General features: G+C 52.1%; 1 protein-coding gene across 3 annotated transcripts in view; it reads left to right on the forward strand.

The window, feature by feature from the left end:
* The window catches only part of ABL1 (ABL proto-oncogene 1, non-receptor tyrosine kinase), a 148,369-nt gene that overhangs the window by 86,902 nt on the left and 38,797 nt on the right, over positions 1–22,670 (forward strand). The window contains exon 1 of one of the 3 annotated variants that reach the window (XM_051835404.3): positions 18,200–18,412. The exons of 1 other annotated variant lie outside the window; for it this stretch is intronic. In XM_051835404.3, the coding sequence (XP_051691364.1) occupies positions 18,334–18,412 (79 nt within the window). In that variant the 5' untranslated portion in view covers positions 18,200–18,333. Of the gene's footprint in view, positions 1–18,199; positions 18,413–18,879; positions 19,036–22,670 lie in introns of those variants that run through there. One more of the 3 variants, XM_089321434.1, reaches the window with a different exon arrangement.

The following is a 22,670-nucleotide window of genomic DNA, read 5'->3' on the forward strand; positions in this document are numbered from 1 at the left end:
TAAACAGATAGATAGATCTTCCATCTACTGGTTCACTGCCCAAATGCCCTCCATGGCTGAGATTGGACCAGACCAAAGCCAGGAGCCCGTAACTCCATCCAGGTCTCCCATGTGAGTGGCAGGGGCCCAAGCCAGTTTCCTTTGCTTTCCCAGGTGCATTAACAGGGAACTGGATTGGAAGCAGAGCAGCCAGGACTCAAGCCTGTGTTCCCCAGTGTTGGATACACACAATGGTAACTGGTGTCTCAAGCTGCTGCCTCTTTGAACTGCATACAGTAACAGAGAGGAGAGAAATGATTTGAAGGTATAATTTATAATCAACTAATAGAATTAATTTATAATTAAAAAGGAAGCAGAGATGTAAAGATTTGGAACATTCTCAGCTTGGCCAGGTAAAGAATGAAAAAGTATGTGAGGGACAGCCCAGCGTCCCCTGGAGAAAGGAACTGGCATGGACAGATGGGACGGGGTGCTCTTCATCACACTGTGGGAGAATGACCCCAGAGCATTTCAGGTACCTCTGAGGCCAAGTACTTGGGTCATCTGCCACTGTTCTCTTAGGTGCATTAGCAGGAGGCTAGATTGGAAGCAAAGCAACCAGGACTCCAATCGTCACTCTGATATGGGATGCAGGCATTGCACCTGGAGTTTAAACCCTGTGCCACAATGCTGGTCCCAAGGAAGTAGTTTTGTTTGTTTGTTTGTTTGTTTAGATTGAGTTATTTATTTGAAAGGCAGAGTTACAGAGAGGCAGAAGCAGAGAGGCCTTCCATCCGCTGGTTCACTCCCCAAATGACTGCAATGGCTGGGGTTGGGCCGACCTGAAGCCAGGAGCCTCTTTCTGGTCTCTCAAGTGGGTGCAGGGGCACAAGCGCTTGGGCCATCTTCCACTGCTTTCCCAGGCCATAGCCAAGAGCTGGATTGGAAGTGGAGCAGCCAGGGCACGAACTGATGCCCATATGGGATGCCAAGACTATAGGCTGCGGCTTTACCCACTATGCCACAGCGCTGGCCCCCAAGGAAGTAGTTTCATAAAGTATTTGTTATTTTCCCATCGAGTCTTTGTCAGAGACACTATATGTTGGTTTATATTTTTCATTTGAAGGGGCCATACTTGCCTGTTATTTTTTTTTTTGCCTTGTGACTTCTTGCTGAGTCCTGGCCGTTTGAATCTAATAGTGTGTGAATCTAATACGTGTGTCTGTTGTTCAGGCTGTGTCCAAGGCAAGGGTCAGACTGAAGTGTAAACGGTAGATCTTCTTCCGTCTTTTCTGGGTCTTGACCTTGTCCTGAACACGCACAGTGACTCTCTGATTTCCCTGTACCTGGGTCACAAAAGGGAAAAGAGACATAGAGGGGGTGGGAGGGAATGAGCGCCAGCCCGTTACGTGTCCTGGAAGTCACTCAGGGTGGAGGGGAAGGGTTTGCAGCAGTGGGAGCAGGTGGCAAGGATGGTCACCGTCCCTGTGTGACCAGAAGCCATGCCCAGAGCACAGGTTCCCGGGAGGGGAGGCTGCTGACTGACATGAACCCCCATTTTCCATCCAGGCCTTCCCCAAAACCCTCAGCAGACTAGAATTCCACCAGGTTGCATCTGATCCTGCGGTGCCATTGTCGACTCGGTGCACCCTGTCTGCCCTCTTCCCCGAGTCCTGTCCCCTCGGGAAGTCGTGTTTCTGTTGAGGGATGACCATACACAGTGAACGCACACAGTCTGAGGACAGCCCTGTTTCCGTAGAGCACACAGTCCGGTGTCCACCACTGCTCCGTGGTCTCCCCGTTCCCCTCGTCCTTCTGTTGTCACCCCGTCCTCCCAGCCCTCACACCTGCTGCCCGGTTACTGCCCTTCGAATTTTGCCTGTTACAGAACATCCTGTAAAGAGAAGTGTGCAGTGCACTGAGGAGACACCGGGCTGTCGCCTGGGGTCAGTGGCCTTCCCTCCTCACAGCTGAGCCGTGCTCCCTTGTGTCGCTGTCCCCCTCGTCCGCTGACAGACAAGCTGAGCTGCTTCTACCTTCTGTGATCACAAGTGAGCTGTAACGTTCACGGGTGGGTTTTGCTGTGGACATGTTTCCATTTCTTTTGGATGAATAATTAGGAATGGATTGCCAGGTCACATGGTAAGTGCTAACTCGGGAGAAACGACCACACTGTTTTATAAACTGAGTGCGCCGCTGGCCATTCCCGCCAGCACTTCGCACCAGCTTGTCTCCATGCCAGTCACCCCTCCCTCTTACCACACACGTGCTCTTCTCTCCCGTTTTGTGATTTGCGTCCCTATTCTCTCAGCAGTATCCTTAGAGGAGCAGAAGTGTTTAATTTTGATGAAGTCTAGTTTACTCATTTTTTTTTTTCAAGGCTAATTTTTTTAAGTTTTAAGGATTTTATTCAGTGAGAGAAATACATAGGAGAGTGAGGGCTCTATTTAAAGGAGAAAGAAAAGTCTAGAAACTAAGTAGGGATCCATACCAAGCAGAGAGCAGACCAGGATCCACATGCAGCAAGCGTTTGGTTATGAACAGCTTATCACAGGTAGGAGAGCAGGCGGCCCAAAGGCCACACACCCTGAAGGTGCGGGGCAACAAGGGCAACAAAGGGCAGTAGTGGCGAGAAATGGGGCAAAGGACCGGCCCTCCGTGTTCCAGGCCTTTTATCCACGTCCAAAGGGGAGTGGTCACATAGCCTGCTTGGCAGGTGGGCATACAGGTGGGGTCAGGTAAGGGAATGCGATCCCACAGAGGGCATGGTGAAGGCATGGTCTTCCAACTCACAAATCTAATCAGTTTTATCCCATTTGCCTGCCTGCTTCACTCCCCGCTCAGAGAAATCCCAGCCCTTAATCCTAAGGGATGATGACGGATGTAGAGTCGTGTCTTCTGTACCAGCTTCCTGCTTATGAGGGGAGTGGCGCAGGCCCTGCCTGTCCTGGGTCTGGAAGTCTCCGCCTGTCTCATCTAACACATTCACTTTATGAGCTGCAGCAATTTCAGTCACCGTCAATGGCTGTGTCTCCAGCATGGTCAGTAATTCCCAGAAGTTATTGAATTCTGAATCATAATTTTATTAATTAGCATAAGCAAAACTGGAATCAAACCAGTTGTAAGTGGTATGCCCCTAAGGCTGTGTTTTTTAAATAAGATGTAATTATTTATTCATTTACTTATTTATTTGAAAGGGCTGAGTGACAAAGAGGGAGAGAGAGAGAAATCTTTCATTGACTGGTTCTCTCAAGTTGTTGCAACGCTCCAGGCTGAAGCCAGGAGCCAGGAACTCCATCCGGGTCTCCCACATGGGTGACTGGGGCCCAAGTACTTGGGCCTTCTTCAGCTGCTTTCCCACGTGTGTTCTCAGGGAGCTGGATCAGAGGGGAGCAGCCAGGAGTGGATGTGGAATGGCGGTGCCAGTGCCGGTGCCAGTGTCGCGAGCAGCAGCCTCTCCCTCCGCACCACAACACTGGCCCCGAGGCTTAGGCTTTTGATATTGTACCTAAGAATTCTTTGCCCAACCGAAGATCGCACAGATTTTCTTCTAGAAGTTTTATAAGTTAAAATTTGTGGTATGTTTTGTATGTATTGCAAGGTACTGGTCCAGAGTCGTTATTTTGCACCCAGATGTCTGATGTTCCAATGAGAAAATCAGGTCCGCACGTATGTGTGGGTCACCTGTGTGCCTTCAGTTGATTTCTAATTTCGGAGAAGAAATCAGTGAGAAGAACGGTTCTTCCGTATTTCTGCGTCACCGGGTTGTCCCCCCAGGAGGCCTCTTCTGTCCTGTGCAGTCAGAACTAGCCTTTCTGGGCTGGGGTTGGGGTGCAGAGTGAAGCCAGCTCGTGCTGCCCTGGCATGCCAGCTGCCCCACTTCTGATCCAGCTCTCTGCTAACGGTCTGGGAAAAGCAGTGGAAGATGGCCCATGTGTTTGGGCCCCTGTCACTCAGGGGGAAGACCTGGATGAAGCTCCTGGCTCTTAGCTTTGGCCCGGCTAAGTGGCCATCTGGGGAGTGAACCAGGGGATGGAAGACCTCTCTCTCCGTATAACTTTGACTTCAAATACATAAATACATCTTAAAGCCACTCCTGGCTCCTGGAACTCTGCCGCGCACACTCCTCACAGACTGTCTCACCTTGGTGTTGCTTTTGGTGTCTGCTCTCCCTCCCCGTTTCTCTCAGGACTGCATGCCCCGGAGACCAGGAAGTGTGTGTCTTTCCTTTTCACCATCATCTTGGTCACACGGGCCCTCGGATGCCTGTTAAATGAATGGAGCTGCCCGAGGCCCTGACTAGCGAGGGTTTCTGGAGGGCTGTGTTCTTCCCTGAAGCTCCCACCTCTCTGTTCCCAGTTGTACTTTGTGTGTGGTTTGTGCTTTTCCAGACGCGCCTGGTGATCCTGGGTGGATGCCTGGCGTCCCTGGGCCCTGTCTTTTGTGCCTCCTCCTTGCTGGCCTCAGTCCCTGCAGCTTTGCTGGGGAGAGGAGTCACTCCTCCCTGCTTCCCTGGGTTGCTTTGGAGACGGATGAGAACACAGAAGGGAAAAGACCGGACAGTATGAAGAGTTATTGGTTGATTATGCAATTCCTTTATTATCACAAGCCCAGGACTCATGGAACATTTATTGTTCATGAATCCCAATATTTAATTGATTGCTTCTCCTTCCCAACACTTTGGAAACGAACATGGGTGAGTATTTACTATGCAGGAAATTTCCTGTAGTAGATCTTAAACTATTCTTAGCATTTTGCTCTCAACTAATTCTCCCTGACGCTTGGTTCCCGTTGGAGGTTTAACTGCTGGGCTGTGCTCTCCTGAGATGCAGGTGCGGCCACGTGTGCCTTTGGGACTCAGAGTGGCAGCGCTTCGTACGTCCGTGAGGGCCACAGGTGCTTAGTGTGGATTCACATGTTTCCTGTGACGGAGAGATGCATTTCTGTACCTTTCAGTCTTCTCTGTGCCAAATTGCTGACTTTCTCAGAAGTGTTCATTGTCATCAGTCAGGGCTCCATCTCCCCACTCCCGTTTCCTGCCCTTGTGCCGACACCTGTCATGCCAGGTGAGTGAGTGGCTTCCTGCTGGCCCTGGGAGTGTGGTGTTGTTCGAAGCACCTCTACAGCTGAGCGCAGCCACACAGCACGGCCTTTCCACGGGCACTGCAGGGAGCCAGGCAGCCACAGGAAGTGGTTCTGACCGTCGGCTCCTTCCATGCGTGATGGCCAACGGACGAAGGGGTCAGAATCAGAATTCGTTGCTCGTTTCCCTTCTCCTTAGCAGTTTTACTGAGGCATCGTTTACGTGTCATGACATTTCCAGTCGCAGTGTACACCTTACACACACACACCAGCGTGTGCCGTAACCACGATCCAGTTCTAGAACACTTCCCGCCCCTTTAGAAGATCCCTCTGCCCCTTTGCAGTGAGCTCTGCTCCCAGCCCCAGGCAGCCATTGATTGGCTTTCTGTCCCTGTAGATTTGTCTTGTATACACATTGCAGATAAATGCAGCTTTCAGACAGGATCTGGTCTTTCGTGGCTGGCTCCTTTCTCAGCGTGTTGCTGGGCTCTCTCTGGTGCAGCATTGTCAGTGCTCTGTTCCTCGTTGAATGGTCCAGTGTTCAGCTGGACACTTCGTGAATCCATTCACAGTTGGGCCATTGTGTGTGATGCTGCTGTGAGCACGCACATGCAGGTCTTTGTGTGGGTGTGTGTCTTCACTTCTGTAGGGTAGAATTCGAGGAGTAGAACTGCTGGGTCTTGCAGTAAGTTTTTCCTTACCTTTTTCAGAAACTATTGGAATATCTCTTAAAGTGGCTATGCAGTTTTGCATTCCCACCAGCAAAGGGTGAGCGCTCCAGTTTCTCCACATTCTTGCCAACACTTGGTTTTGTCTTTTTTATTATAGGCTCGGGAATGGTGTGAAGTGGCATCTCATTGATTTTAGTTTCCATTTTTCTCTTTGAAGATTTATTTGCTTGAAAGACAGAACAAGAGGGAGATCGATTGAACAGTCATTTTCATCTGCTGGTTCCCTCCCCAAGTAGCTGTGCCAGCCGGGTCTGGGCGAGGCTGAAGCCGGAGCCAGGAACTCCGTCCTGGTCTCCCACCTGGGTGGCAGGGTCTCGACTACTCTGCTGCCTCTTGGGTACGTTAGCAGGAAGCTGAGGTGAAGCCGAGTAGCCGCACTTGAACTGGCACTCCGATGCGGGGCAAGCATTGTAAGTGGCAGCTCACCTTGAGGCCACAGCGCTGGCCCTGGCTTTCATTTCTTGAACGACGAATGATGCTGAACATCATTTCACTTGCTTATTAGCCACTCCTATTTCCCCTTGATGACATGTCAGTTAAGATCTTTTGCCTGTTATTTATTAGGCTTATTTATTACTTTAACTTGAGAGGCAGAGGCAAAGAAACAGAGACAGACAGAAATCTGTGATCCTCTGGCTCACTCCCCAGATGGTGCAGCAGTCAGGGCTGAGCCAGGCCCACGGCCGGAACTTGTAGCTCACTCTGCGTCTCCCACGTGAATGGCAGGGACCCATGTATTTGCGCCATTGCCTGCTGCCTCTCAGGGAGTACATCAGCTGAAAGGTAGAATCAGAGCAGAACCAGGACAGAACACGGGCACTCCGATGCAAAACGCAGGCACCCCAACCAGCAGCTTAACCACTGCAACACGTCCTCAGCCTTCAGCTGTGTGTGTGTGTGTGTGTGTGTGTGTCTGTGTCTGTGTGTGTGTGCATCATCTTACTATTCTGTATTCTGGGTGTAATTTTCTTATTACTCTTGGAGACACAGCTTCTGTCTAAAGGTCCGGAATGATTGTGTAGGCAGTGAGACTTGGAAAGAGGACCAGGAGCATGGGCCCATTCCTTTAAGAACCTGCCCTGGGAGGTACGTGCACCATGTCTCCTCAGTGCCTCTGGCTAGTCGGGCGGTGGTGCCAAGCTGGGCCATGTGGTCTTTATTCTGGCTGATGTGTTGAGGCCTACAGTGTAGGAGTGGAAGACAAGAGAGGAGAGCAGATGGTAAGGGCATTGTTGAGCTGGTGTCCTCTAGCTACTCTGTGTGGGATCCCATCCATTTTCATCAGAAAAAGTCTACAGGATGTGTAATTGTTGCTCAAAACCTCACTGAGGAATTAATTTAACTGTTATAGAATTGTAGCACAAGGAGCCAGCGCTGTGGCGCAGTAGGTTAAGCCTCTGCCTGCAGTTCCAGAATCTCATATGGGCGCCAGTTCAAGTCCCGGCTGCTCCTCTTCCCATTCAGCTCTCTGCTATGGCCTTGGAAAGCAGTGGAAGATGGCCCAAGTGCTTGGGCCCCTGCACCCACATGGGAGACCTGGAAGAAGCTCCTGGCTCCTGGCTCCTGGCTTCAGATCGGCGCAGCTCCAGCCGTTGCGGCCAACTAGGGAGTGAACCAGTGGATGGAGGACCTCTCTCTGCCTCTCCTCACTCTATGTAACTCTGATTTTAAATAAATAAATAAATCTTTAAAAAAAAAAAAAGTATTGGGCCAGCACCGCGGCTCACTAGGCTAATCCTCCTCCTGCGGTGCTGGCACCCCAGGTTCTAGTCCCGGTCGGGGCGCCGGATTCTGTCCTGGTTGCTCCTCTTCCAGTCCAGCTCTCTGCTGTGGCCTGGGAATGCAGTGGAGGATGACCCAAGTGCTTGGGCCCTGCAGCCGCATGGGAGACCAGGAGGAAGCACCTGGCTCCTGGCTTCGGATCCATGCAGCGCGCTGGCCTTAGTGGCCATTTGGGGGGGTGAACCAATGGAAGGAAGACCTTTCTCTCTGTCTCTCTCACTGTCTAACTCTGCCTGCCCCCCAAAAAAAAAAAAAAAAAAAAAGAATTGTATCACAATGTTCCTCAATTGAAAGATTGAAAGTATCACAAATATGAGTTTGTATTTCTTAGTGTATTAGAATTTGCCAGAGAAGTGGAACCAAGAGGCTCTAATATAAGTTATAAATACATGTTCCATGCAGAGATGTATTATAAAGTATTAGATTACAAGACTGTGGAGGCTGGGGTAGGCATTTAGCCAAGCAGTTAAGACCCCACGTTAGAGTACCTGGGTTCCATTCCTCTATCCAATCCAGCCTCGGATTCCAGTTTCCCAGTACACAGACCCTGGGAGGAAGAAGTGTCCGCTCAACTAGAAGGGTTCCTGCCACCCACCTGAGAGATCTGGATTCTATTCCCTGATCCCATCTTCAGCCTTGGCCCAGCCCCTTCTGTTGCTGCATTTGAGGAGTGAACCAGCAGATAAAAATTCTTTGTCTCTTTTTCCCTCTCCCTCTCCTCTCAAATAAACAGGGAAAAGAAGAAAGGAAAAAATAAATAAATAAATAAATAAATAAATAAATAAATAAAGGATTGGAGGCCCAGACGTCCCACAGTCTGCCGCTGGCAAGTTAGAGACCCAGGCAGGCCAGCAGTGTCAGTGGAGCTTGGAGACCTGAGCGCTGGGGGCCAGTGGTGTGGAGCCCGGTCAGTCTGAAGGCCTGAGCGCCAGGTGCACGAGGCAGGAGGTGGGTGTCCCAGTGCAGGAAATCTAACCTCCCCTCCTCTCCTTCAGAGTGGAAGCTAGGGAGGGCTGCTGTCTCCCAGACACACCCAGGCGTGACAGTTGACAGATGTCTGGGCACCTCTGTCCAGTCGACACGTAAGATTAACCACCACACTTAGGGAATGTGAAAATAACTCAGAGAGGAAGTTGGAATTTGGAGCTGCCGGGTGGGATAGAGAGCCTTGTCTGCCGGCTGGTGGCTGGTGGGAGGTGGCAGAGGAGCAGTTTTTGCCAGGCTGACTTTGAGAGCATGGTATGGTTTTGTTGTTTTTTTTTTCAAGTGGCTGCGTGGCCCCTGACCCGGTCCTTTCCCCCTGCCCTGCCCACGGAGCCTCTCGACCAGCAGTTCCTCCAAGGTTAACCAAGCTGTTCTTCTCCAGCTAACATGGAGTTCTGGATTCACATGCTGATCTGTCGCTTTAAGGAAGAAAAAGAGCAGGATGCTTCATCTAGGGGTGCCATTGCTTCTCTGAGGACAGCATAATTTCTAACAAGTGGAGGGAGGAATCTTCCGGTTCCATTTGTCCCTTGTGTGTGTTTAAAACCTTGACAACAAAACAAATTGGGACTGAACTCTGAAGAAACAAACATGAACTCTCCTTTAGTGTTTGTTTCATTTCTAGGACTGCAAGCCTTGGTATCAGTTACCAAGAACTTTGCTTTCTTGGGGTGCAGCCTGTCCTTCCCAGCCCACTTCCAGTGCTGCCAGAGATAACTGGGGGCTCCCTCTGCCAGCCTCCTAGTCCTGCTGGGTTTCACACCCTGGGGAGTTTGGACAACTTGTTTTCTTTCTTTCCAGTCCTCTCTGCACTCCCCTCCAGCTGCCGTCTTCCCCACCCCCAAACGTAATGTGATCTCTTAGGCCTGCTCTGCTGCTCTCGCAGATTCTTTTAGTCTGAGAGAAAGAGGGGAAAAAGTTAACCATTGGTTTACCAACTAAAAGCTAGCAAAACTTTAAAAGCCAAATGCAGTGTTGCTTTCTGTACTGCTTATTAACAGCCAGTGAGCGGGCTTCTCTTTTATCTGCTTCTAGTATACTTGAGTTTACCTTTTTATAAGTCTTATCACACAGATTAATAGTTTGAAGCAATTGGGATTTTTTAAAAAAGATTTATTTATTTATTTGAAAGGCAGAATTACAGAGAAAGAGAGAGAGGGAGAGACAGAGAGAGAAAGAGAGAGAGACCTGCCATCCACTGGTTCACTCCCCAAATGGCCTCAACAGCCAGGGCTGAGCCAGGCCAGAGCCAGGAGCTTCTTCCAGGTCTCCCACATAGATGCAGGGGTCCAAGCACTCAGGCCATCGTCTGCTGCTTTCCCAGGAGCATTAGCAAGGCGCTGGATTGGAAGTGGAGCAGCCAGGACCAGTGCCCATGTGGGCCATGCTTTTAATTTGCTGAGCCACAGTGCCAGCTCCAGCCATTGGGATTTTTGCAATACTGTATTTATTGCAACCAGGTTATTTGGTTTGTAGATATGTTAATCTTCCTTCAATATTCAGATGAAAAGCAAACAAACATTTCAGTGGTTTAAAATAAAATTCTTCAGCATTTATTTCAAAAGTAAACCAAAGTAAAAGGACAAACACATTTCATAAAAACATGTAAAACCTCTTTAAGTTGAATAAGAGCACTCAGTTTAGTAAAAATATCCCCCCAAAAATATTTTTTTGGACAGGCAGAGTGGACAGTGAGAGAGAGAGACAGAGAGAAAGGTCTTCCTTTGCCGTTGGTTCACCCTCCAATGGCCGCCGCGGCCCGCGCATCGAGCTGATCAGAAGCCAGGAGCCAGGTGCTTCTCCTGGTCTCCCATGTGGGTGCAGGGCCCAAGCACTTGGGCCATCCTCCACTGCACTCCCGGGCCACAGCAGAGAGCTGGACTGGAAGAGGAGCAATCGGGACAGAATCCGGAGTCCCAACCAGGACTAGAACCCGGGGTGCCGGTGCCACAGGCGGAGGATTAGCCTAGTGAGCCGTGGCACCGGCCCTCAAAAAAAATTTTTAAGATGCATTTATTTATTTATTTGAAAAGCAGAGTGACAGAACAGAGTTCACTCCCCAAATGGCCACAGCATCTGGGGCTGGGCCAGACGAAAGCCCCACTGAAATGACAACAAAAGACTTTTGTTTTTTTTTTTTTTTTTCTTTTTTTTTTTTTTTTCTTTTTTGACAGGCAGAGTGGACAGTGAGAGAGAGAGAGACAGAGAGAAAGGTCTTCCTTTGCCGTTGGTTCACCCTCCAATGGCCGCCGCGGCCGGCGCGCTGCGGCCGGCGCACCGCGCTGATCCGATGGCAGGAGCCAGGAGCCAGGTGCTTTTTCCTGGTCTCCCATGGGGTGCAGGGCCCAAGCACCTGGGCCATCCTCCACTGCACTCCCTGGCCACAGCAGAGGGCTGGCCTGGAAGAGGGGCAACCGGGACAGAATCCGGCGCCCCGACCGGGACTAGAACCCGGTGTGCCGGCGCCGCTAGGCAGAGGATTAGCCTAGTGAGCCGCGGCGCCGGCCAAGACTTTTGTTTTTTAAGGGAACCTGCATAAAGACAGCCAGAGACAGCAGTGGATAAGAAAGTAGTGGGAAATGGAGAGCAGTCAGAGGATATTAATGGACAAATAGAGCAGCGGGTGCTGCAGCCTCAGCTCTTCTGGGAGAGAAATGGTGATAAAAAGCCCATTTGCTTGTAAGGACTTGAGGAGAACTCCGGAATCGGTGGCCCCGGTACCCCGGTACCACAGGAAGCGGGGGTGGGGTGGGGGCCCAGGAGCTGCAATCGGGTATTCATTCAGAGTCTGTGAGAGCAGGGGTAGAGGTTCTTCAAACCTCTCCCCAGCCCTGTGCAGCCAGCCGGCCGCCCCTGCTCCCTACCTACAGGGGACCAGAGGTGCCACACAGAGAACGTCCGCCCCAGCCTGGGCCCAGGTAAATCATTGGCTGAAAATACAGGGGTGGGCAAAGAGGCCACGTTTTAAGATGTGTTCCATTGGAAAGGCAGAGTGAAGGCGGTGGTGGATCTTCCATCTGCTGGTTCACTCCTCAGTTGGCTGCACAGCTGGGGTTGGGCCAGGCCAAAGCCAGGAGACAGGAGCTCCCTCCGGGTCTCCCACGCTGGTGCAGGGACCCAGGCACTCGGGCCATCAGCTGCTGCTTCCCAGGTGCATTAGCAGGGAGCTGGATTCAAAGAAGCCAAACAGCTGGGGACTCAGACCCAGATGTGGGATGTGGGCCTTCCAGGGGGCTTACCCTGGTGCACCACAGCGCCCTCCCCAAGGCCAGACTTGTTGTAGACTCTGCATGCCGAATATCGAGGTTCTCAGCACTCTTCAGATACTTGGAAGCCAGGGCACACAGGAGATGGAGGAGATGGAAATATGTTTTCCAGAAAAAAACTGAATGGCCCTAGAGAAAAGCCCTGTAAACCACAGCATTTGGAGACCCTCTTGATGAAGAAGTGAGCTCGCGGTCTCCCTCGTTGAAGGCCAGAGTCGTCATGTTCCTGTCTGCAGAACCAAGGCAGCTCTGGTTCCTCTCTCACAGCTTTCCTGGACATTAGAGCAATCTCTGACGTGCTGGACGGACAGAGCACGAACTTGGTGGGGAAACTGAAGAGGAGTTTCAAAGAACTGTTCTTTTATATCTTTAAACAACGTGGTGCTATTGAAAACAGTAGCAGAGGGGCCAGCGCTGTGGCACAGTGGGCTAAGCCTCTGCCTGCGACACTGGCATCTCATATTGGCACCAGTTGGTGTCCCAGCTGTTCCACTTCCGATCCAGCTCTCTGCTTGTGGCCTGGGAAAGCAGTGGTGGACGGCCCCAGTGCTTGGACCCCGGTACCCACGTGGGAGACCCAGAAGGGGCTCCTGGCTCCTGGCTTCGGGTCAGCCCAGCTCCGGCTGTTGCAGCAATTTAAGTAGCGAACCAGCAGATGGAAGATCTTTCTGTCTCTCCCTCTCACTGTCTTTAACTCTACCTCTCAAGTAAATAAATAAATAAAATCTTAAAGAAAATTTTTTAAATTGTACTCTTTATGTACTTAACTGCTAGGTCAAGTGTCCTACCCTAGTGAGTTCTTTAATATTGAAAACATTATAGTCAAAATTTAAAATTCGTTAGAAGACTTGGAAAATAGTCTTTCTCACAATGTAGAACCTAATGACAGAGATATGAACAATAAGAGAGAACAGGTAAGAAATTAGAAACCCAATCCCAGAGTTTCAATACCTATCTGGTAGGAATTCTCAAAAGAACTTAATTTTTTTTTTAAAAGAGGAGAAGTTAAGAGACAGGAAATGTAAGAGAAATATTTAAGTTTGGTGTTTTCCTAAGCAAAATGCCTTAAATCTCTGAGTTAGAAGGCTCCCTGAACACCAGCCTGATTTATGACTAAGACTCACTCCAAGTCTTATCATTGTGACATTCTAGAACACTAAGAATATTAGAAGATCCTAGAATTTTCCAAAGAGAAAAGCCATTTTTTAAAATAAGGGATCAAAATGTAGAATAGGACTACATTTATTTTTCTTTTTTAAAAGATTTATTTATTTATTTGAAAGTCAGAATTACATAGGGAAAGAAGCAGAGGCAGAGAGAAAGAGTTCTTCCATCCACTGGTTCACTCCCCAGTTGGCCACAACAGCTGGAGCTGCACTGATCAGGAGCCAGGAGCTTCTTCTCCCACACAGATGCAGGTGCCCAAGGACTTGGGCCTTCTACTGCTTTCCAGGCCATAGCAGAGAGCTGGATCAGAAGTGGAGCAGCTGGGACTTGAACTGGTGCTCATATGGGATGCTGGTACTGCAAGGGGTGGTGGCAACTTTACCCACTACGCCACAGCACTGGACCCAGGGACTGTATTTGTAAATAACAGTACTGAAAACTAGAAACTGCTAGAGATAGCCTTCAAAATTCAATTGAGGAAATTATTTTCAACCTAGAATTCTATTACCCAGCCAAACTGTGCAGGTAGAAGAGTAGCATTTTTTTGGATCCATGCCTTTCTGCCCCCAGGAAATCCAGCCAAATGAAGAATTAAGTCAATAAGTGGAACTGAAAATATTTGAAGTGTTTCAGTATTAGGAAAAATATCTCTACGTGTTTGACATCTTTCAGGTATTAGGGAGAAAATCCATATAATCAAAGGAAAAAAACAAAAGGCAGTCACCACCTCCAGAACAAACAGAATTAGCCGTAGCGTGTGATGGCTGAGTAATGAACAGCCTCTACATAGTCGCAGTAGTGTAACACTCACCACCAAACTGAGCAGAAGGTGTGATGGGACTGTTTTGGGAGGTGCTGTTGTAACAAGCTAGCAGATAATATGTACAGCTAATGAGTGCAGAGACAGTGAGATGGCCATCGCAGCCAGAGATCTGAAGGAAGCCGCCTGGGGGAAATAGGGGGGCTCCTACAAGACTATTTTTAGTCTTTTTTACAAGATGCCTATGTGACTTTTAGTACTGTTGAATGTTTAACCGTATGTGAATATTACTTGAATTAAAAGTTAAAATGGTCATAGGAAAAATCAGTTTCCCTTTGCAGAGGAAACTACTGTTTAACAGCTACATTTAGATTTGTTAATTACAAAAACACAGTAAAGTCTTAATAAATGCGATTTTCCAGAAAGACAGTTCAGATGTGGCCCACAGCCGAGAATGATCACCTGGTAACTTAGCGAGGACCAGCAGAAAAATCAGTGTGGCCCAGAAGACAGGCACAGACGCAGCCTGCACACCGCATCCTGGGCCTGAAATCGGCCCTCATTAAAGACGTGGAGCTGGGCAGCTAGAGTGTTACCACAAAGCCTCCGTGGCAAACCTTGGTTTTAGAAATAAAGGTGGGGCCGGCGCTGTGGCACAGCGGGTTAACACCCTGGCCTGAAGCTCCAACATCCCGTATCAGTGCCTGTTCAAGTCCCAGCTGCTCCACTTCCGGTCCAGCTCTCTGCTGTCGCCTGGGAGAGCAGTGGAAGATGGTCCAAGTCCTTGGGCCCTGTACCCGCATGGGAGACCCGGAAAAAGCTCCTGGCTCCTGGCTTTGGATCAGCACAGCTCCGGCCACTGCAGCCAATTGGGGAGTGAACCAGTGGATAGAAGACCTCTCTCTCTCTCTCTCTCTCTCTCTGCCTCTCCTCTTTCTCTGTAACTCTTTCAAATAAATAAATAAATCTTTTTTTTTTTTTTTTTTTTTTTTTTAAGAAAGAAAGGTAGGGGACTCTCTGTGACATCTGACTCATACTGCTACTCCTACTCCATAGCTAGTGTTTCTTTCCCTTGATAAAACACATGGATTTTCTTGTCTTGGGAAACCTCCAGACTGCTTCTGCTCCCTCATTGGACGTTCACACATCATGTGTGTTCATTTGAGCTCTTGATTCAGTCCCAGCAAGACACCGGCAGGGACACGGGCCACAGTGAATTCCGGAAGCAACAGCGGCTGCCCTGGACGGAGCCCCTGCTGTGCATGTGTGCCTTCTTGTCCGTCTCACAGGACCGACCACTGCACAGAGGAGAAAACCAAGGCTCTGAGAGGCAAAGACTTGCCCAAGCCATGACAGCAAGTGGCAGATCTGAGGTGCCAAGGCATGTGTTGGTGATGCCGCAGTGTTAGCCTCTGCTGCCTGACCTCCCCTCATCGCCTGGTTTGCCAGGCCAGAATCACACCCACCTATCGATTGATTGAAAAACTGTAAGACTTAAAGGGATGTGTCCCGTGGTGGCAAGATCAGGTGTGACTGCTCTGCTCTTTTAAGCCAACTTAGCTTCCAGCTGGACACACACAGTATGAGGTTACAGTGAGGCTCAAGAGTGAGTTCACAGGGGCTGGCTCTGTGGCACAGCGAGTAAAGTCACCACTTACAGCGCCAGCATCCCATATGGGCACCGGTTTGAATCCCGGCCGCTCCACTTCCAATTCAGCTCTGTGCTGTGGCCTGGGAAAGCAGTGGAAGATGACCCAAGTGTTTGGGCCCCTGCACCAGCATGGAAGACCCGGAAGAAGCTCCTGGCTTCAGATCAGCCCAGCTCTGGCCATTGTGGCCATTTGGGGAGTGAACCAGTGTATAGAAGACCTCTGTTTCTCTCTACCTCTGCCTCTCTCTCTCTCTCTCTTTTTTTTAAGATTGATTTATTTTATTTGAAAGGCAGAGTTACAGAGAGGCAGAGGCAAGGAGAGCGAGAGAGAGAGAGGTCTTCCATCTGCTGGTTCACTCACCAAATGGCCACAATAGTTGGAGCTGCACAGATCAGGAGGCAGGAGCTTCTTCCGGGCCTCCCACACAGGTGCAGGGGCCCAAGCACTTGGGTCATCTTCCACTGCTTCCCCAGGCCACAGCAGAGAGCTGGATCAGAAGTGGAGCAGCTGAAGTAGACTCGAACCGGCACCCATATGGAATGCCAACAACTGCAGGTGGCAGCTTTGCCACTACACTGGCCCCTAAATAAATCTTTTAAAAAAAAAAGTTCACAGTGTTTTTAATTTCTTTTTCTTTTATCCTTGGAAGTCGCTGGCTTTCAGGTTTGAGGGCCTTTCTCCCGGCAGTGAGAGGCTGGGCTGTCTTCTGCTCCCCGCAGTGGGTGCCTTTCCTTCCTCCAAGTGCACTGGGAAGGATAGCCCAGGTTCGATAGGGCCGTGTACAGTCTGGCAGTTTCCAGTACTCATTGCCATTAATTCAGAGTGTTTTGCCAGCCCTGTGGATGCATGGTTTTATAACTAAATTTTAAAAACATTTGGGCAGTTTATAAGCATTACTCATTTTAAGAGGATTTAAAAGGATAAGGTCATTTTAGGCTCAAAAGCAGAATATTAGTAATGGCCATTAGCTTTTTAAAATAAACTTATATCCTAGCATAAAGATCAGCACATGTGAACACATATCTGGGCCCATATTAATGGGTAGTATTCAAGGATGTGGTTAGAATTTCAGAAATGCCTATTAATGTGTAATTCTTGGCATTAAGCTAACAGCCTGAATATAACCCTTTAATCTGAAATGCTATATAATGACAGACTTTCTTACAGCCTGATCCAAGGTCCTTGAACTTTCCAAAATGGCAGCAAAACAGAGACTGTATTTTCTAGCTGGTCTGTATTGGTGGCGCCCTTTTGAGTGCTGTTTTTGGCGTTCCACACGGAGGTTGAAAGGTTCGCCACAGCCCTCCACGAGTCAGCAGTCACTGAACTCGGGCTCTGCAGCAGAATGAGGAGCACCCAGCGTCGCCGCACCCTCATCTGGCAGCCCTGCACCCGGGGCTCCAGGTGCTGGGAGCTGGGGCCTTCCCACCCGCCCGTGAGGCCTGCTTCGCGGCCACCCTCCCAGCGGCAGGTCCACTCGCTGCTGCTAACAACGCCTTGCTATGTACTGGTCAGAGTCTGGCAAGGACGCCTCCACAGTGAGTGGCGTCCTGGCTGAGACCCTGTGACATGCGGTGGTCACAGCCAGGCCAGTCCTGATGCCCCTCCCAGCTGTGTGCCCACGCAGGGTTTCACCACTACAGGGCGGACTGCAGGGCAGCCAGGGTCTTCCAGGTAAGGCCTTCCTCACCCATGACCACTCAGCCATCTGGCCAGGGACAGATGCCCCGCGCTTCCGTCCACGTGTGATTTAGTCTTGGTGTGAAGGAGCGGCTTGGTCCTTGAAGGCAGTCAGCCCCGGGCCGAGTCTGTCTGCCCGATTCCAGCTGTGGGACCTTGGACAAGGTGCCTGATTTCTCCGAGCATGTTTTCCACCTGAAGACCCAGGGCAGGAATTCAGTCCTCCCAGGCTCACTGGGCAGCTCTGCTAGCAGTGCTGAGCGCGACGTCATCTCAGCAGAGGCCCTCGGGCCAGCACAGGCTGCGGACTGGGATTTCTCCCCCGGCCATGTAATTCTCTGGCACCATTTGTTAAATAAATTCTTGTCCTGTTGTTACTGGGACTTATCTGATTCCTGTGAAATTAGTTGCTGAGATTGGGTTCTTGGGGTTGTGCATCAGACACCATGAGGGTTGCTGCTGCCTTCTGACAGGTGGTGATACTGTCCAGGCCGTCCATCCCGCCCAGCGGCCAGCCATCTGAGCTGCACACCGCAGTGGCGCCCCAGGGCACCCTGACACTGGGCCTTCTCTACAGAAGAGGAGGCAGAGAAGGGGCGCCCCTGCCCCTGAAGAGGTCTCCTGGTGGCGACCACCCGCGCCCGGTCTGGACTGGACGGGCCTTTACCCGTGTGCGTTGGTCCTCTGTGGGTTCCAGTTTGCTGGGCTTTCTGTCCTCAGAGGCTGCCTGAGCCTTACAGTCTCGCAGGCTCACCGCTCCGGAGGACTCTGCGTTTTGGCCAGCCCTCTCGGGACTCGGCGGTGCCGTCCGGGGAGTCCCAGGCCTCCGTGGAGATGCGCACGGTTTCGGGCCGGGACGAGCGGGCCTGCGCTGTCCCGGCGGGCGCCAGGTGTGAGGACTGCGCTTGCACTTGCCCGCTTACGCACAAACTGACCCCACTGGTGTCTGCGAGCCGCGAGAGCTGAGGCCCGGGTTGGGGCTCGGGCACGTCGGGGACCTCGGGGTGCGCACGAGCGCGGCCAGGAGGGGGTTAAAGCGGCGGCGGGGCGGGACGGGGCGGGTCTGGCGGGCGCCGGCCCGGGCCCTTTGTTAACTGGCGCGTCCCGGCGAGCGCAGACGCGGCCGCGGCCATGGGCGGGCGGCCTGGCGGCGCTGGGGGCCCGGGGACGCGCGGGCCGAGCCGGGCCTGAGCCGGGTCGCGGACCGAGGCGGGAGGGGGGCGCCGGGCCCGCCGCCGCGGCGCGGAAAGATGTTGGAGATCTGCCTAAAGTTGGTGGGATGCAAGTCCAAGAAGGGGCTGTCCTCGTCCTCCAGCTGTTACCTGGAAGGTAAGTCCGTGGCGGCGCGCGCAGCGGGCCCGGGGCGGTGGCGCGGCCGCCCTCCAGGGGCCCTTCCTGGGCCTCGCCCGCCGCCGCGCGCGCGCCCGCCCGCCCTCCTCCCCAACTCCGCCTTCCCGCCCCTCGCCCTCCCTATTTCTTTCTTCCCGCCGCGGGGGGCGAGTGCAGGCCCCCAGCCAGAGCGCGCCAGCCCGGGCCGCCCCGGAGCTCTACTCGAGAAAGTTTGGGGCCGCGCGCCCCGCGGGCCCCCGCGTCTTTGTGAGCCCGCGTCGTGGGCTTGCGCCGTTAGCTGGGAACTGTGTGTCCCGAAGGTCGCCTGTTGGTGAAGGCGCGATTTCCGTTGAGGCTCGTACCGAGCAAGCGGGCTCTGCCATTTATGGATACGGAGTTTCAGGCGAAGCCCTGCCCCCCCCCCCCCCCATCTTATCTGCAGGCAGGCCGGAGGAATCCGCCCTCCTTCCCGAGGAGGAAGGAGCAGTTCCGCCGGATTTCGGAGGCGCTGGCGCTTGGGGACCTCGTGCGCGCTAGGCCCTCGGGAGGGCTCGGAGCCGCAGCCTGTGCTGCTCCCGCCGCCTCCGCCCTGGTTCCATTGGAGGAGTCTTTTTTCTTTCCCGGTACCTGCCTTTCGTTTTCTGTCGTCGTGAGGTGACGGCAGGGAAGAGGGGGGCTGAGGCTGAAGAGCGGCCTTTTCTGCCGCTTGGTCGGTGGCCGAGAGGCTGGCCTGCCGGGGCCTGGTCGGATGGCCGCGATGCTGGCCTGCCGGGGCCTGGTCGTCCCACCCGGCTCCTAGCAGACGCGCACTCATCGCACTGGGGCTTTCCGCCGTCTTCATGTGCGACTTAGCCCATTCTAGAACAAGTCGGATTCCTGCTGTTGTGCCAGGAGTTCTAAGTTCTTTTTAGAGATGAAGGAGAAATAAACGGGCCTGCCCCCCCCCCCCTTGCCAGCCCTAGACTCCAGGGCCTGTCTGGAGTCATACACCAGGGCCCCACGTGAAGCCGGCTCCTCCCCCTCCCCACTTGGCCTCTCTGGGCCTTGCAGGGGCTCCCTGTCTCCCAGGGTCCTGCCTGTGCAGTCTAGCGTTGGGAGGCAGGAGATGGCTCATTTGTCGCTACATGCTGGCGTCTGAGCCGCCCAGATCATCCTCAGTCGGTGCATGGCTTATTTTTTCCAAATCGCTCAGAATTCCGAGCACATTGCCATTCCCATCTGCGCGCGTTTGTGGCGTCTGCACTTCACACACGAGTGCCGGCGGCCAGCGTGGAGGGGCTTCTGGGACCCCAAACTGGGGGGGATTAGGGCACGGCTCTACCTGGGCATTGTTTTGTTTGGCCAAGATTCAGTAGGTACCTGGCTGGATTGATTATTTGGGGGAAAGGAAAAAAAAACTGAAACTAAAGAGTCTCACTCCACTGTGTCTTCAGATGGATTATAATGGTGACTCAAAAAATAGAAGGTCTGATCCAGGCTGCCTTGGGGAGGGCTTCATCCAGGAAGGTGTCACTCTAGGAGTTCCTTCTTACTGAGCTTCCCTTATTGCCTTGTTAGATTTAATTAGCGAGGATAAAGAATTATTTTCTGTAGCTGAGATTTAACAGACCTAGTGACTGGTACTTACTGGCTGGAAGTGCTGTTTGGCTCTTGCTAGCATCTGGAGAAGGGAGCCGGGCTTTCTGTCTTTCCTGATGCCCTAGCAATCAGTGTTTATTGACATCCACCCTGAGGCTCAGGCATGGGGGGGAGGGGTTTGTGTGTGAGTAAAATCAGGTTTTAACATTGTTGTCTCAAACAAGGCCCAGCCATGCGTGCTCCCTGCTACTCAGGCCTAGCTTTCAAAGCAACGGCGGTAAATGGGTGGCTAGCAATTATTAAATGCCTACTGTATGTCTGCTGATTTCAGCCCTGTGTGATGTAACCTGCTTACATCTCACAGCAGCCCTGTGCCGATTCGCACTTCGCCAGAGAGGAAGTAGCCTGCGAGGTCCACAGCTGGCACACGGCGCTGCTGGGTACAGACTCGAGCCCACTCCCACACGGGCCTCCGCCGCCCTGCGCCCTGCAGAGACCCGTCTGCTAGGACCCCCGAGGGTCTTTAAACTGTGTCTTCAGAAACTCCTGGCTGATGCCTGAAATGCGGGTGGCCTGCTCCTCTGGAGACCTAGTGCTGGTGGGATAATTGTTTATCGACAGAGTCGGAAAGATTTTGTTTTTAAGATTTAGAGAGAGAGCTCCCATCTGCTGGTTCACTCCCCAGATGGCAGTAACGGCCGGGGCCAGGGCAGGCCAGAGCCAGGAGCTTCTTCCAGCTCTCCCATGTGAGTGCAGGGGCCCCGGGGCTTGGATCATTTTCCACTGCTTTCCCAGGCATGTTAGCAGGGAGCTGGATCAGAAGTGGAGCAGCTGGGACCCGAACTGTCACCCGTCTGGGGTTCTGTCGCTGCAGGCTACGGCTTACCTGCTGCACCACAGCGCTGGCCCCTAAAAGTTTAAATGAATATAAGAATTCCTGTACTTAAAGCCTAAAAGGATACTTTAGGGAAAACTCCCTCCCGTGCCACTTCCCCACCCGGAGGCGTGTCAGGAGCGTCTGTGTCTTCCTGGAAGTATTCTGTGCGGAGATAAACAGTCGTGGCGTTCGAGTCTTGCTCTCCGGCTTTGTGAAGACGTGTGTTTACAGCAGGAATGTCCGCCGCTGCCACGTTTAGCTTTATCCTCTGCAGCCCACGCCGAGCCCTGAATTTTCTGATCATTCCTTCTCCCCAGAGATGTGAACAAAAGCAGGTTCTTCCATTTTGCTTCTGTTTGTCCGTGTGTTGGATTTCCGTGCGCTGTGCCCGAGGGTCGTGCGTGGACGTGATCCTTCCGTGCCGTGGAATCAACAGCTAATGCCTGTGACGTGACCTCTCTTCGACCTCTCGGAGTGCACTTTAAGGGCCTACTTGGAGACTTGGAGAGGCTTCTTCGCAGCGTGCGGCCCCTGCAGTGCCAGCCTCCAGCGTGCACTTTGGAGATGCGTGCCCCGGAGCTGTCGCACGCCGCCCTTGTTTAGTCACGGACAAGGTCTGAGGCTCTGTCACCGCACAGGCCAGACCTCGTCGTTGGGGCGGTGTCAGAGCTGCTGTTGAGTTTCTGGGGCGTGACAGGTCTTGGCCCTAAGCACCCGGGGCACACATCTCCGGTGAATTCTCAGACCCTGGCTCTGAAGTTCCTAGAGGAGAGGGGGGAGAAGGGCCCCAGACCCTTTGAATTCGGAGTAGGGAGTCTTCCATTTCCTGGCCACCCCCCTCTGTGCGCCTCACCTGCGAGGATTGTCCTGAGAATGATCTGCAGAGGTTCGAGGGAAGCTTGGGAACCACCGGAGCTTCCCAGGTTTGTTCCACCTCGGGGTTCCCTGGAGAGGCCCTCGTGCCGCGCGCTGGCTGCTGGCTGGCTGCTGGCTGCTGGCTGCCGGCTGCCTAGAGCCCCCTTCTCCTGTGCTGGTCACAGCTCCGGCGCCAGCTGCCGCCCCCACAGCCGCTGGTGCTCCAGGGTGGTCTCGAGCAGGGCATCTCTGAGCCTCGGCGTCCTCGCTTGCAAACTCGGACTCGCTGCAGTCCCAGCCTCACTGAGTTGTTGAGAGATTTCGTGTAAACTGTTTAGCGCAGAGCCTGGCACCAGCAAGAGCCCAGCCCGTGTAAGCTGTTGTTACTTTAAACAAGCACTTAGCAGTCCCCGCTGGGGGCTCTGCCCAGCCCTGTGATGACGAAGTGCTGAACCTACCCCGCGTGGTGGTGGTGGTTGTTAATGAAGCAGCTTGTTCCCAGTTTGTTTTGATGCACACAACTAATACTTTTCTGTCCTTTGTTGAAGCTGAAACATCTTTCCCTTCCCCTGACCTGCTCTTATTCCCATGGTGAATATTTTAATTTTGCAAGAACAATTCCCATTGGTTCATGGTTGGCGTTTTGTTTCTCCTCTCTAGAGGCCCCTGTTTCCAGAGCCCCAGACACGGGAAAACCGCAAATCTCACACACTCCTTGTTACCTTGTGGTGAAGCCAAGCGAATGTCATGTTGGCGTGTAATTACCGGTCTAAAGTAGAAACAGGAAAAAACATCAAAAGGTTTTTAAAATATATTATTAAAAAGAACTAAAAATCAAATGGGATATTTGAAGGAGTTAACTTTTTCTCACGTTGATCATAACTAAACTCAGAACAATTTATACAGTAAGTTCTTAGATTCCCTCTTTTTTAATGGAAATGTCTAAAA

The sequence above is a fragment of the Oryctolagus cuniculus genome, chromosome 1 (assembly GCF_051225735.1).
Source record: "Oryctolagus cuniculus isolate XC-2025 breed Fujian yellow rabbit chromosome 1, ASM5122573v1, whole genome shotgun sequence".
NCBI classification, from domain to species: domain Eukaryota; kingdom Metazoa; phylum Chordata; class Mammalia; order Lagomorpha; family Leporidae; genus Oryctolagus; species Oryctolagus cuniculus.